This window comes from Diprion similis, chromosome 6 (assembly GCF_021155765.1).
Source record: "Diprion similis isolate iyDipSimi1 chromosome 6, iyDipSimi1.1, whole genome shotgun sequence".
Taxonomy (NCBI): Eukaryota; Metazoa; Arthropoda; class Insecta; order Hymenoptera; family Diprionidae; genus Diprion; species Diprion similis.
This window is the reverse complement of record NC_060110.1, coordinates 8,922,273-8,937,671: the sequence shown is the minus strand read 5'-3', so window position 1 is coordinate 8,937,671 and position 15,399 is coordinate 8,922,273. Positions and strand designations below refer to the sequence as shown.

Here is a 15,399-nt window from a genome sequence, read left to right as displayed (position 1 = left end):
GTCCTCGCATAATATGATTCCCCCGAAGGGATGAATCGTGACCCCATTCATTGCTTCCATATCTTTTCCAACACCTAACTTCAAACTCACACACGTATTTAACACGTGACTCTGCTCCTTCCGCAGGCTTTGTCTCATTCGACAACCCGGCGAGTGCACAGGCGGCCATCCAGTCGATGAACGGCTTCCAGATTGGGATGAAGCGGCTGAAGGTCCAACTGAAAAGGCCCAAGGATGCCAACCGGCCATACTAACCCACGTCCTAGCCTAGACAATCTGGCCGGGTCGCGCCCTACGTCATAAGCTACAGGGTAAGTTAATCCAAAACTATCACAAGTCCCGTGTCTCTTTGCAGCGCAAATCATTGCCACGTGACCGTGACCCATTCAATGCAGGATTTCATCTCCATGCATTTTTCATACTTGTATACTGACTGTGGTAATGCTAGAAGGAAAATTTAAGCTCAGGTCATTTGACGTGTGCCGCAATTCGCCAGTAATTTCAGAGTTGTTTAGATTTTTTTTTTCGTCTTTACCTAAGCATGAAGTATTTTTGAATCGATGATCTCCGGTTCTAATTGTAAGGAATATCGAAATCACTCTCGAATGTCTGTCAGAGGGGATGGATGGAGTAGAGGAATGAATCGTCATAGTTTCTGTTAGGGTCAACAAGAAGAGAAAGTGCTGTTTGCAATATTTGCAAGATCGATTATGTTTAACGGAGTGATTTACTTTTCGAAAGCAAATACCGCAAGAGTGATAAAATCGCGTGTAAACTACTGTTAAAAACAGTGCGAGACTTGAGCTTAGATGAAATTCACCCTCAATACTCGTTGATAAATTGCTAATGCATTGAAGGAACTTGCTACGGGAAGGTTGAAAAAATAAAAAGCAGTAATCGACGTGGTCAGCTTGTCTTTCATCCAGCCCCTTATAATTGATGTTTGGTCATTCGAACGTGGTATCGATAGCGGAGTGTGACTGGTTTGGATTCGAGATGGATCTTTGTCATTTTTCCAGATGCTGCACGATAGAGCGAGCCCTACGGACGCTCGACGATCAGATGTGATGAGTTTGAATCATCGCTGCGATGTTCCCCACCGTAACAACCTAGTATACTAGTTAGTTAATTCTTAGAGGTTAGTAGAAAGCTTAATTATTACCTACCCAAGGATGACACAAGGGTCGAGGAGGAATGTGGAATTAGGATATGGGAAGATTATTTATATCACATATACCACTACCATATTAATAAATAATTATACTCTCATACTAATAACTTATTATACCAATTATTATGATATAAGTGACGCAAGGAGCATATACAGGTGCTGCGCTTTCGCGCAGGTGACAGCTAGTCATTAAATTGTACGATAAGCCGATCAATTTTTTTTCTCATAACATGACATTATAAGGTATAGTAGATTTTATATACCGTTGCAAGGATTTAAAAGAAAAAAAAAGGAAAAAAAAAACGATAAGAATTGAAAATCAAACTGAACGGTCGTGAACGACTGCAGTTTTGTATGTTACAAATGGCAGGCAAATTTTTTGAGGACTGAATCAGCCTCACGCGCGAAACGCGTCCTTTTGAACACTATACATACATACATACCTACATATAGACTGATGTGAAGAAAATTGATCGCTGATGTTTTTTTCGGTACGTTGTGAGAATCTAACGGGATATTGAATTGATTCGATTCAACCCAAACGTACGATATGTATATTGACAAAACTGCAGAGTTGTATAGACCATTTTTGCCAATCAGTACGGTATAGCAAATAGGCAAGCAGTTGACAATGCGTGAATAACGTGGATGAAGAAGTATTGAATGAAAAATGGAGGAGGAAGATAATAAGATACAGGGAAGATAAGATTGAGCGAGGTTTTTGTTGAAGTATGGAGGTTGAAGATACCGCGGACCGCAGGGTGAAAATTACATTATATATTATAATTTTGTTCCGACCGGTTGCATCGCCCGAGAAATTCCAACTAGGCTGTGATTAAAAAGAACAAATCAATGTTTTTTCTTGTAAATGGAAGTTTTCGTCTTTATTCGTGGAAAGTTTGACCGTATTGAACAATGAAAAATCAATGTCGTGGTGTCTCGATGATGCAAATATAAATGTAACATAACATTTATCAAGTTCTAACAATAAGATGGATATAAATGTACATCATACATAATTTGTGTCTATTTATTGTGTCAGGTACAACGTTGCATATTATCAATTCAAATTAATTATATATGTGAATTTGAGAAAACGCAGGGGGAAAAACGTCACATCATTAATAATAATGATAATACAACATATGGATATTTGTCGCGCTCGGTCACCCCACAAGTCGCGGAATCTTCGTCTACGAACTTCAAGATAGTTTACGGGTAAAAATCAAATCGTTGATATCTCGAAAGTGGAGAATTGGCAAAGGACAAGAGAAGGTAAAGGGAAGGAGGGAAGGATGTGTAAAGTGTAAAGAAAGATCAATGAATTTTGAATGAAACGAAAAGCAAAAAATATTTCTTGCACGAAACAATCGAGAGGAGGGAAAAAAATTGTTAATAATATTAATAATAATAATAATAATAATAATAATCATATATTGATAATAATAAAATATTAATAATCATAATAACAATAATGATAATGATGATGACGACGCAACAACAAAATAGCATGTAAAAATGGGAAAGAAAAAAAAATCTAATCTAGCGGAATAATCAACCAAAGTACCAACTACTAATTTAACTAAGAAAAAAAAGGAAAAAATTATTATACATACATCATAAATATAACGTACGTTTAAAAAAAAAAAACAAAAAAAAAACAAAACAAAACTAGAGACTAGTAAATTATTATATAGTTTTAGCTAATTCACGTAAAAATGAAAATGAACAAAGGAAAAAAAAATGAAATAAAATGAAACAAAACTTTGTTAGCAAAAAAGCGAGTAAGCTATATATTATGTAACTTGCATTCATATATTATGTATATATATATATGATGTATAAGGCTAGTTGCCCACTAACATGACTACGACTATACCTATTTCATGATAAGAATAATAACAACAACAATGATAATATTATTAAAAATAATGAAAATAATAATCATAACAATAATAATAATAATAATAATGATAATGATAATGATAATGATAATGATAATGATAATGATAATGATAATGATAATGATAATGGTAATAATAATGATAATGGTAATAATAATGATGAAAAAGATGCATACGGTATTTATGTATACGTATATATGCATATGTCAACTGTATACGTATTCATATATGTGTGTATGTATTAATGTATATATAGATTATCTGTATATATTTGAATATTGACTAGGGTATATACAGATACATAATATTGTATGTATATACAATTCATATATGCACTATTATACATATATATATTTGGAATGGAAGGGGAGAGTGGCACCTTTTATTTGCGCGGCGTTATTTTGAGCTTTGGCACATTCCGAGCGACACAAGCTTAGGGTCAGGCCTAGCCGATTACTCCAATCCATGTATAACCTACACTTGCCTGAGCGTATATACATAATTTTAATTATGTATTCAAACAAAACCTGAATTTCAAGCTTGGGAAGGTGAACGTATGAACAAAACTGAAAATGTGCAGACGCAATACGAAATTTATTGTGGTTATTGGTTGGTTTCATTATATTATATAATATATTTATAAATGACTCATACACAACACACACACACACACACATCTATTCTTGTCACTTTTAGTCAGTTACGTACACAATAACGATAAGAGTAATAATAATACCAACAATAATGAAAACGGTTAGATTACCAAAGAATTAGCGAAACCTTCGCCAGATTACACGATAAGTCATCTAAATATGATATAGACCGTATATATCCCTAATGTATGACTAAACACATATGTGTCTGTGTACAATGTACATATGTGCGGTATACACGTAACAAAAGTTAAGAAAATAATTAAACAAACATGTGTATAAGTATACGCGTACCTATATATTATATATAATATGCATATAACAACATTACGGTATAACTTACAACATATATAATATATAAAAAGCACTTAATTTCCCATTAGATATTGAATGAGTAAAGCAACGTACAGGGTGTCACAAAAGTAACGGGATGGCTGAATATTTCCTCGCGTAAGATATTTTTTAAAAAGGTCAAGGGCGTTCTCATAGGAACTTTCAACGAGAAATTCAATGGTGAACTTGATTTTGGTTATTTCGAGGTAGACTTTTATTTTGAACGGAAACCCCCTTTTTCTGCCATCGGCTATCGATAGAGCGTGAAATTTCCGATGTGAGAAAAGGGGGTTTCCATAAGAGAAAAACAAGATGACCTTGAAATAACCTCGAAGGTCATCGTCAAGGTCAAAATTCAGGTCACCATTGAATTCCTCGTTGAAAATTGCTCACAGAATGCCCTGAACCTTTTTGAAAAATATCTTACTTGAGGAAATCAGGAGCCACCCCGCGTTACTTTTATGGCACCCTGTATAATAATGGGGCTCATAGACTATAGGAGATAATAATATAACCATGAATTATATAACATAACGTCGGGAAAGTGAAAATATGATTAAAAATAAATAAGCAAATAACCGCATACCTATCATATAGGGTTTGAGTAGAGCCATTTAACGTAGCCAGATTTCTAGCAGTCGGCAGTCGAGTTACAACAGACGGGTATAATGACTAATATTTATAAACAGACAGAGAAAAACGCGATATTGGTGCGCACAAGGATCATATATATATATATAATTAGTTCTTTCCAAAACAGCTTTCAAATTAACGCAGAAACACGGCTTCAGCTTGCTGAAAAGCAATATGTATAATTATTACATACACATGCTACTAAAGACCTGGTTTCTCTCAATGGATTTTATCGATGTAGTTGCTTTCGACACATTACATGAATCGTGAGTATCACTTGTGTAACCGCGATGATCACGCGATTAAATCAACGTTTATTCAACCGCAACAACTATTGAAAATTTATCGACCGGTTTTCAAATCTTCATGTAGCTCTAATACATTGAATCTATGGGTAATAGATAACTTTCCCGTTGAACAAAGTATTCAGATTAAAAAAAAAGCCGCGATCGATTCCGGTAACTGCATATCGTGTGTTTTTATACATCATCGCTTGATTTTTCGTAATCAACTCCTACGGTGCAATCGTATCTCCATCTTACAGAAGCCATCAGCTACGTTGTCCGTTCGCAAGAAAAAACCAAAACAAAAAAGTGCAAAACGAACAAAAAAAAATTACCCCTCTTCCCCCAAATTAAAAACGTGGTCAAAAATGCAAAGTCAAAAACAGACAGACACAGGTGTAAATGCTTCGACGCAAGCACCAAATGATAATATCACTAAAATATAAGCTTTTAAGGTAATACAAGTTTAATCGTATGTAAAATAAAAAAAATAAAAAATAACAATAATAATAATGTTAATAATAAAAATAAGAATGTTATTATTATCAATTATAATACAAATAATAATAACAATAACAACAACAACAATAATAATATGAAAATAATATTAATTATTACACTAAAAACAACAATAATCTTAATACGAAAACAACCACAACAACAACAGCAACAACAATACAACCGATAATACTAATAACCTATTATAATGTAAATCCAAGATATTTGATGATACAAATAGAAAAAGAAACTATTTTATCCAGCAAAAAGTTTTTGCTACAACCAAGTAGCGTGCATCCTGCTAATATACATACAGGTGTAAAATAATCGATGTAAAGAGAAATATTACTTACCATTTTAATTACCATACATACATATGTACATATATATGTGTGTGTGCGTATGTATACATATATAATACATGAGAATAATAATGATAATAGATATGAGTAATAGGTGATCAGTGAGGAATGAGCTTTGGATTTATTTTTACATGAGACACCCATAGCGAAAATGCAAAAGTTGGCATTCGGCTTACTGGATTTATACAGCTATATGGACATCGATGAAACGTCGTGTTCGCGGATCAAGGGCAACTTTGATCTACCCACCAGACTACCTATCTTACACATACACGAACCCACACTCTCGCATATGCATATATGACGTAACCCAATATACGGCCAACCCAAAATACAGTCGAAACGTTGCCGGCATCGAATCGAAACTGAATAATTAATATCTGCTGTGGCGAAGCCGCAAGTAACTCGGGTAGGAAGATTCCCTAACATACAATATCCTCAACGTTTCGACTAAAGATAAAGAAAAATATGATTTATCAGTTACGTCAAAGAACAACTTCGGTCTCTGACTCATTAATATCATTATATATATGCATGAATATTTCAGAATCACGTGGGCAGAAGTAATTTCAAGAATTCAAGTAATTTTTCCAAAACCCACTCTCGCATATACATGAATGATAATAATAATAATAATAATAATAACAACAGAGTAAAATCACCCAAACCAAGATCCGTGCTGTCATAGCGACGCCCACACGTACTGATTGTTTTTGTAATAATAATTTATTGTACATGACTTTTGACATGCTGACTTTGCAGACTGCAGTATTTATGTCTCGTTTGAGTGGCAGCTAGCGAACAAAAAAAAAGAAAAACGAAGAATATGAGGAACACAGGGAAGGGATGATTAAACAAAAAAATAAAAATAAATAAATAAAGGTAAAGAATTGACACTAGAACGGAAAGGGGGGGGGGGGGGGGGGGTAAAGAAACACCTCACGCGATTTTAAATTTTAAATTCCCCGCCGCAAGAGAACAACTTACGTTCTCGACTCGAAACACATCAATTTCCCACCACTTTTCTCAGTCTTAAGCAAAAAATTGCGTAGCCCACGTGATTCTTTATTAAAAAACTGAGAAAATGAGACCCCGTATGACTCTGGAATTTCCAAGATTGGGGCGTTTTTTCACCTCACGTTACCTCAGTAGGTAAGAAAAAAATTACGTTACCTACCGTTCTAGGGTTAAAAATATAATCCCTTGTATACACTACTACTGTACTGTTTTGTAACGCGTAATAATTATTACATTGCTGTTACAGTCCCAATTTAAATGGAATTAAATTGGACTCATAATAAGTCGCAGCACAGTCGACGCAAGTCCCGACCGTGGGTGTGATTCTAGGAAACAGGGTATGTTTTTTGCAATTATTTGCGCAACTTATAAGATCGCGTGACAAAGAGAAAAAAAAAAGAATATTTAAATGAAGACGTATTAAGAAATAAAATAAAATGAAATGAAAAAAACAAAACAAAAAAAAACAAACAAAAAAACGATGAACAAAGACGACGCGTCTTTTTCTTACTAAAGTCATTGCTACTTTATCTACTAAGATTATACTGCTATACTATCTTTCATAAGACATCACTATACAGGTTGAGAAAATACAAAATTCGAGAATAGGAGGAACTTAAGGGGGTGCTCTGATCGATTTCAATGTTGACGTATATATCTCCAAATATCGAAGTCCACGTATCTCAATCGCGAAAAAGAGCTTAATGGCTTCGTTCTATACGCAATTCTGAACAAAAACACTCCAATGCGTTTTCATTAAACGCAAAAATAAAGAAATAGCATGAATTCTACGAATTTACAATGGCGATTTCTGTAGAAGCCACGGAATTTTTTTATTTCTGCGTTGAATGAAAATGAATTGGAATGCTTTAGTTCAGAATTGTGTATAGAACGGGGCTGTATAGCTGTCTTTTGCGTTCGAAATACGTGGACTTCGATATTTGGAGATATACGCGACAACGTCGAAATCGACTAAGGCGTCCCCTTAATCAACCAATATACGACGCCAATCAGCCTGCTATTTTCGGAATTTATACCGACTCACCCATGTATGGATAAACTTAACGCTTGCAAATATAATTGATCATTGCATCAAATCCATCTACATAATACGCGAAACTTAAATGTATATCATCTTCGCAACGGAAATCGAACAAGCAGAGGATCAAGTGCGCGTTTTTCTTTTCATCATGGATTTAAGACGATTTCTGATTTGTCGAAAGGTCTGTAGATTATCTCTCTTTGTGCACTTGGCTCCCGTCAATTTGAGAGCATTCTTCTTTGTAAGTAGAACGTCGGTTCTTCTTCAACCCGGTGTACAAAGAGGTTCTGTTTCAGTGTAGAAGAATAGAAGTAAAATGATTTCCTTAATCCTCTGTTATATATTTCCAATACATTTGTAAAAAATTTTTATTCTCTTTCAATTAAAACTTCCGAAACATATTTTACACTCATTCTAAACCATACTCGATTATTTGTCTATGTCACAAGCACATGGTGTATATATTTTATCATACACATATACCGTATACTATAGATGTATTCAAGCTATAATCGCTCAAGACCTTAAATATGCGATAACCTCATACCACGCGGCATCTTTGCATCTACATGTCCGTATACCTATTAAACATAGGTACAAGCATACACCTGATACATCTAGTAATTGTAGGCATCGATTTTATTAATTTTTGCATACATTTTAATTAATACGGGTCACACACTAAAAATCCGCATACGCTCACGTACGAGTTCATTATTAGAAAGCGTCGTTATATTATTTTGTATGTTACACATTGTGAGCTCCTTATGATAGCGCGGAAACGATTACGGTGAAGTAAAAGGAGAACGAAAAATAAGTTTGAAATTGTCGCACACACACACACACACGCGCGCGCACACACCCACCCACACACACGGATACACACGTACGAATAAAAATATAAGTAATTGAATATCAAAATGAAGAAAAATAAAAAGAAGAAAAACAGAAAAATCGCGCGAGCGCCAATGTAAATAGAAAATATGCGGTCCATTATTCATATACAATAGTAGATGCGAGTGTTCTAGGCTCCTATAGTGTACGTAAATTATCATAGGCTGGTAGTTACAGTGTATATCACCCCTATATGTATAATCGTCCGAAAGTTTCACCCTCTACACCTGCAGACCGACCGCGTCTGTCAAATTATTTTAAAGCCTCTTCTGAGGTATTTACGGTTATACGTCCCTATACCTATGGGAGAAAATGACGAGCCCAGAAGTGAGAGAGAAACATAGATGGGTTATACATATACATATGTACACGCTGCCCTAGACTTATGGGTGAGGAAATTGGCAACTTTGCTGAAATGCCCCGTTAGGCGGAATTTGGAAACCCTGTCACGCTTCTGACCGATTCCGTCCCGCGAATTAGGGGGAATTATGGAAGCCACGGATGTGCAGTCCTTTGCGTAACTAATCAGCTCGTGATTTACCCCGAAACCCGTGAACATTCGACCCTCGGTAACCGGCCATCTCACCTCCAGGACCAATCACGTTCTCTTCCACATTTCTGCAGTCTAAGCCGCGTGGTCGCCTTCAATCTTCATTCAATATCTCATCACCAAATTTTTTTACCGAGACTCGGTATCGTCTCGCCCCGGTTTCTAGCACATTACAATAGTTTGACTTGTATTCATAAGGGGAAAAAAATGAAGTATTTTATGCATGTACCCTTCCCACGAGTTCGCAGCTCCTGTAACACTAACAAATTTTATGCAGTCATTGACGAATTTTTAGAATGAATTTTAATGTCGGATTTGTTACATATTGTACATAAATACCTATATATGCCACTTGCAGATGGAACGGATTCTCAGTTATTTTGAGCTATTCAATCAGTGCACCCCAATTATTATGATTAGTTCGTGCGAAACGCATTAAATCGAATTGGCATATTTAGCTTTTTTATTTTTTAGTTTGCAAATCTTTGGAAGCATGCTGTCTACTAGATGCATAAGAGATGATTGACCGTGCCGTGGAGACCTCCAAATTCAAGAAAGTCAACGTTATAAGGATTTACTCAGCTTATGTTTAAATCGCAGGGTCAAGTTCAGTTCCGAGGAAAGACCATGAGTTGTTCGAATTCAAAAATAATTTTACGTACGAAAAATCTGTGTAAATGTGATTTTCGATTACGTTGTCGGAATAATTTCATTCATGCTTGCGGGAAAATATTGATGATATCGATCGTTTTATCGTCGTAGACAGCAAAGGCATTCCGTATCTTATACTCTTATAATCACTCAACTTTGATCCAATCCACGCGGTACCAAGTCATTATCCAAATTTCACTTGAAATATGTAAATTTACACATTAGATCGCAGCGAGTAGACGGGACCATCAGTGATCGCGGTAGAGAAATCGACACGAGCAGGGCCGTGGCGAGGGCGAATTGCGTGTATAATCCGCGTGTGTTTATAAATATATGAAATTGATAGCTCGGATCGTTCGTCAAGTTTCCTTTAGTCGCCAGCTGTGCGTTTAATGAATAGATCGTAGAAGGACCGTTTAGGGATGTAGAGGGTAGATAGTACAACAAGCGTAAAGTTAAGAATAATCATGTCGGACGTTGTAGAGGAAGTTGCGTATAGCATAGTTTTATATAGCAGGCCACTTGAGTAAACCATAAAGCGAAATATAAGTGAAAAAATAATAATAACAATGATATGTATATATATATATATATACATATATATATTCATGTTTACATATATAAATAAAAATATAAAAATAAATATAAATATAAATATAAATATATGAACAAATATTGAATTATATTATAAATAATAACTACTATTACGTATAGTTATTGAAAACTTACATAAATAATCTTGACACACCTGAATATATAATCTATCTATATATAAAGACACACACTATACATAACATCATATACATTACATATATTATGATAATACATAATTATTAGCGAGTAAATAAACGGTTATTATAATTGTAATAGCTGACAAGGAATAACAAACAAAACATATTTTAAATAATTAATTGCCAAAGGTTTTTAAATTATAATTGATTATGTATATACATGTATGTACGTATGTGTTATTTACATATAGATACATATATTTATGTACATATCTATATAGATTATATAAATGAATAAGCGTATAAGATTGATAATTTACACAATGATTGAAAGTTGACTCTAAAATTAAATATAAATCAAGCATAATATATATACACAGCTAAATACGAACGTAGCCAAATCGTAATGCAACTTATAACAGATTATAACAAGTTTGTAACAGTGTATTCGGAATTGACAATTATCGTTGACGAAAGTCTGATACGGGGATTGAATTTTTAGCTACACGTCTTTCAGGTACAATAGTTGTTGATACATCACGACCGCTTATTCTATAGTTCACGATTTACGCATCAAATTGCTTTTTTTAATATGATTACATATACATGTATATATATATATGTATATATATACACACATGCATATATATTTATACATATATAATAATACATTTTCATGACTGTCAGTACTATTATTATTACTATTATTAATACTACCGTTATCATAATCATCATCATCACAACCATTATTATTATTACTACTATTATTATTATTAATAGTAATGTTATTATTGCTATTACGTATTTGTTCAACTTCACCTTTCACCTCGAGCATGGCTGAGGGAGATGTCTTTGGAACTGCTGTACCTAGTGCAGTAGGAAATACGAGAATAGACTAATGAGAATATGACGTAACTAATATAGTCAAAAGGCTTCGTCGAACATGATGAATTAATATGAACATGGCTCGGCAACGCCTTTAGACATTGATAAATATACCTGCGGAATACGAAACGAAATCGGGATATATAATAAGTATGCACGTACATAATCTTCAAAGATCCAATGCTCGTGCTACACTGCAGTTGTCGGAGCAAAGATCCCACCACCGCAAAGTGTCGCTATGAATATCCTAGTTTACTGAGCATGGGAGCCAATTAAACATCATTATTATACATCTACGTACTATTTAGGACGGTGCACGACGCACGCGGTGCTTGAAAACACAAACTTGTGACGAATCGACATTCGAATTTACGTTACTCTCAACCAGGACCGTTTTGGCTCTGCAATTGGCAGGAGGCATATATACATACATGAGTTGCAATTGTCAGTGAAATATTTCTGGCGTGATACTCTGGGGCTGGAAGATAATACTGGTGAATAAATTTGACCACGATTCCGCTCCGTTGTGGGACGGTTCCGTTTGCCAAATGCAACAGTTGGCTAACAAGTGGCTCTTTTGCTTTGAACCACTTTAAAATCTAATACACACCACCCGGGTGTATAAGTATTATACATACATGTACCATGTGTGCACACGCGGGGTCGACTAACGGGGAAATAACGGGCGAATATCAATTTCCAAACGTCATGTGCACTTGGTCAAAATAATAGAGCGAACGTTTGTCCATGCTTCCCAAATTACCCGGCCATTGGTTCCAAACTGCATGCACCTGCAAGCTGCATCGTCCATTACGCAAGAGTTAACTCTCGATTCGGAAAGTAGTTTTCGACTGATCGGAACGACGGATATTCCCGGCGTTTATTCACCTATGAGAATGGAAAATTATCGGATGATTGATTCCCATCGTGAACGATTTTCTTGACAAGCTCATCGTTCGCCGGGCTTTGAAACCTTTGCGGTGCATGTGGTCGATAGTTAAACCTATTTCGTTAACGCATGGAAAAGCTGGTATAATTTTTAACTTGACATTGAGATTATACGCGATAAGTATTATTCTTGACGTCCGAACTGCTGATTAATGTTTTCCTACAAGCACAATGAGAGTTTACTTTTCAACTGTAATATTAGTCAAAGGGGTGATGAAGACAAGTGGCAGCTCGGTCAGACTCGTGTACGATTGAACAAATGGGTGAGGTGATGTGATAAATTAGCAAGGTGGAAATCGATCAAACAAACAACAAAAGATATATTAAATGGATAACATTTATATTACATACGGATTCGTTCGTTTTATGAATAATTTCAATGGACCCGATTACATGAAATCTGTCAGTAGGTTATACATACATACATGGCATCAGCCAAAGCCCGTTCATTTGTTACAGTGCTATGATCAATTCTATAATCATAGCTATATTATAACGCTAAGATTCTGTGATTCTGCATTTAACAGATGAGTTAAGTGATTTAAAACTGATTTTTGAAGCTTGCTAAGAACTGTATTTATATATCGCATATCGATCTTATTAAGTCTAGTCAAATTACCTTGTATAGTAAAACCGTACCAATGAAACGATTTTCTTTCATATTACTATAGACATACGTACACATATACATACACTTAATGCTACTCCTTGAGTACTTAGGTATACATTTTGAGGGCTTATAGTGCTTACATACTATATGTACAATTACGATAAGGTTGTAATTTACAATTCGATCCAGTTTTACGGTTATCTATATTTAATATATACTTCTCATATTGTCGACGCTGTTAATTTATTATAATGTATTGCAAGCGGGTATGACAAATATTGTTCAATTTTTAATGACTCAAGCTCACTCACGAATTCATGAAGGAAGTAAGGAAGGAAAAAAGAAAAGGAAACAGTGCAATTTAGAAGTAAGTCGTTATAGTTCTAGTCAAACGAGTATAGTGTAATGATTTGAAGTTTCTGCAGATATTACTAGTCGAGATATTCATAGTACCTACCTGCTTGCAAAACCATATAACATATTTTGTAAGCAACCTTAATATTCCTCTAAGTATTATTTTGCCAAGTGGCAGTAAACATTCTCTTCATCATTATCTGATAATATTATTTCCACATGAACTTCTTTTTGTTTCTTTCTCTCTTTCTATTTGTTAAATGATTTCCTCCACTCGCTGTAACACGATACCGACAATTGAATATTATAAAAAATATACGATTATAACAATAAATGTAGGATCTTTCGAGCATCATTTGAACGACTATAACTTAACGTAACCAGCTGTATGTTTTAACATGCTGTATTTAGGCAGCATTTTCGAATATCCTTGAGCCTTGCGAGAGTACGATTATAATAATATTAATAACAATAATAATAATAACAATAATAATAACAACAATAATAATAATGGTAATGGTAATGGTAATGATAATGATAATGATAATGATAATGATAATGATAATGATAATAAAAATAAGAATAATGAAAATAATAATTATAGTTATAATTATAATAATAACAAAATAATAATAATAATAATAATTATAATCATAGTACCAATAACAATAACAATAATAATAATAACAATAATAACAATAATAATAATAATTATATCAATAATAATGATGATAACAATAATTATAATATTAATAATAATCAGGAAATCAGTTTTCAAAATTGATTCCGCAAGTGGCAAACAATAAATTTTGTAATTTTCACAGCCTCGGGCGTTGTTTGGGTGCTCGCAGGCTTAAGATATGTTGCGTAGTATAATCAAACACTTGATCAAGTGCATAATTTCTCGATATTTGGGTGAACCTCATGAAATATGTTTGTTCGCTAAAGAATTTTGCGTGACATATAAGTTTGAGTGCTGAGAACTTCTCTTTTGTAGGGATCGCAGAAATTCTTGTACCTCTCTTTGTGAAATTCTAAAAGCCATCCATTATTACGCGTAAAAAGAATCGGAACGTCCTGCATTATTGATTTGAGTTATGGGCTGAGGTTTTATCTATTGCGAGGTGAATTATCAAAGAAACACATCCAAAATGCAAGTAAATTTTCACGCACACGCGCCACAGAGCATACACACGTCAATGTGCAGCATAAACTTTTTAAAATCTTTATTATCTGCAGGACATCATGGTAAATATCGATATACAAATATTACAGTGTAAGCTTGAATTTCCTTATATACTTAATGAAAAGTACTACCTACATCCATATACTGAACATTAAACTATATGTACACATATGTTTAATACATAGTAATCGTGATGCGGAATCGCAATGAATATGATTTCATCTTGACAGAGAAAATATTGACTTATTATTATACACGAGTACACACCATATTCGAACAGTCCCGTGTAATAAACAAGTTGTAGAAATGTCGATGCGAGGCGGTGTATAGGCATTGTGAATTCAACCTTCAAAAAACCCTATATTATACCCGTAAAAACTTTGGCACGCCGAAGTTCTAAATTATTTAATAAAGTTATTCGAAGAAATTCAAGCATATATTTATTATCAGTGAAACAGTATTATTTCTTAATAACGAGTACATGTAACATCAAATTCGAAGTATAAAAATTGATTTCTAATGGAATTATTATTATTATTGTTGTTGTTGTCGTGACTGCATTTAATGGTTGCAATCGCACATTTATATCAGTCAATAATATTATTGACGTTATTGCAATATTTCTACTTTCGTATCGTTTACTTTTAAAAACTCTATGTTGATGTTATTCCATTCACACACAATTGTTACATC

The 15,399-nt window shown here is 34.2% G+C and overlaps 1 protein-coding gene and 1 long non-coding RNA gene across 10 annotated transcripts in view; one reads left to right on the top strand and one right to left on the bottom strand.

Annotated features, from left to right (window-relative positions):
* Nucleotides 1-1,271, top strand: part of LOC124407804 (CUGBP Elav-like family member 4) — a 514,861-nt gene extending 513,590 nt beyond the window's left edge. For all 9 annotated transcript variants that reach the window (XM_046884336.1, XM_046884337.1, XM_046884341.1 and 6 more), the window contains 2 exons: nucleotides 127-311; nucleotides 1,020-1,271. In XM_046884336.1, coding sequence (XP_046740292.1) covers nucleotides 127-254 — 128 coding nt within the window. In that variant the 3' untranslated portion in view covers nucleotides 255-311; nucleotides 1,020-1,271. The remainder of the gene's footprint in view (nucleotides 1-126; nucleotides 312-1,019) is intronic.
* A 390-nt stretch (nucleotides 1,272-1,661) lies between these two features.
* LOC124407805 lies at nucleotides 1,662-15,339 on the bottom strand. Its single transcript, XR_006929357.1, has 2 exons — nucleotides 14,962-15,339; nucleotides 1,662-1,737 (listed from the first exon to the last, which is right to left on the bottom strand). It is a non-coding gene; the product is annotated as an uncharacterized LOC124407805 (long non-coding RNA).
* Nucleotides 15,340-15,399: the final 60 nt, after the last annotated feature.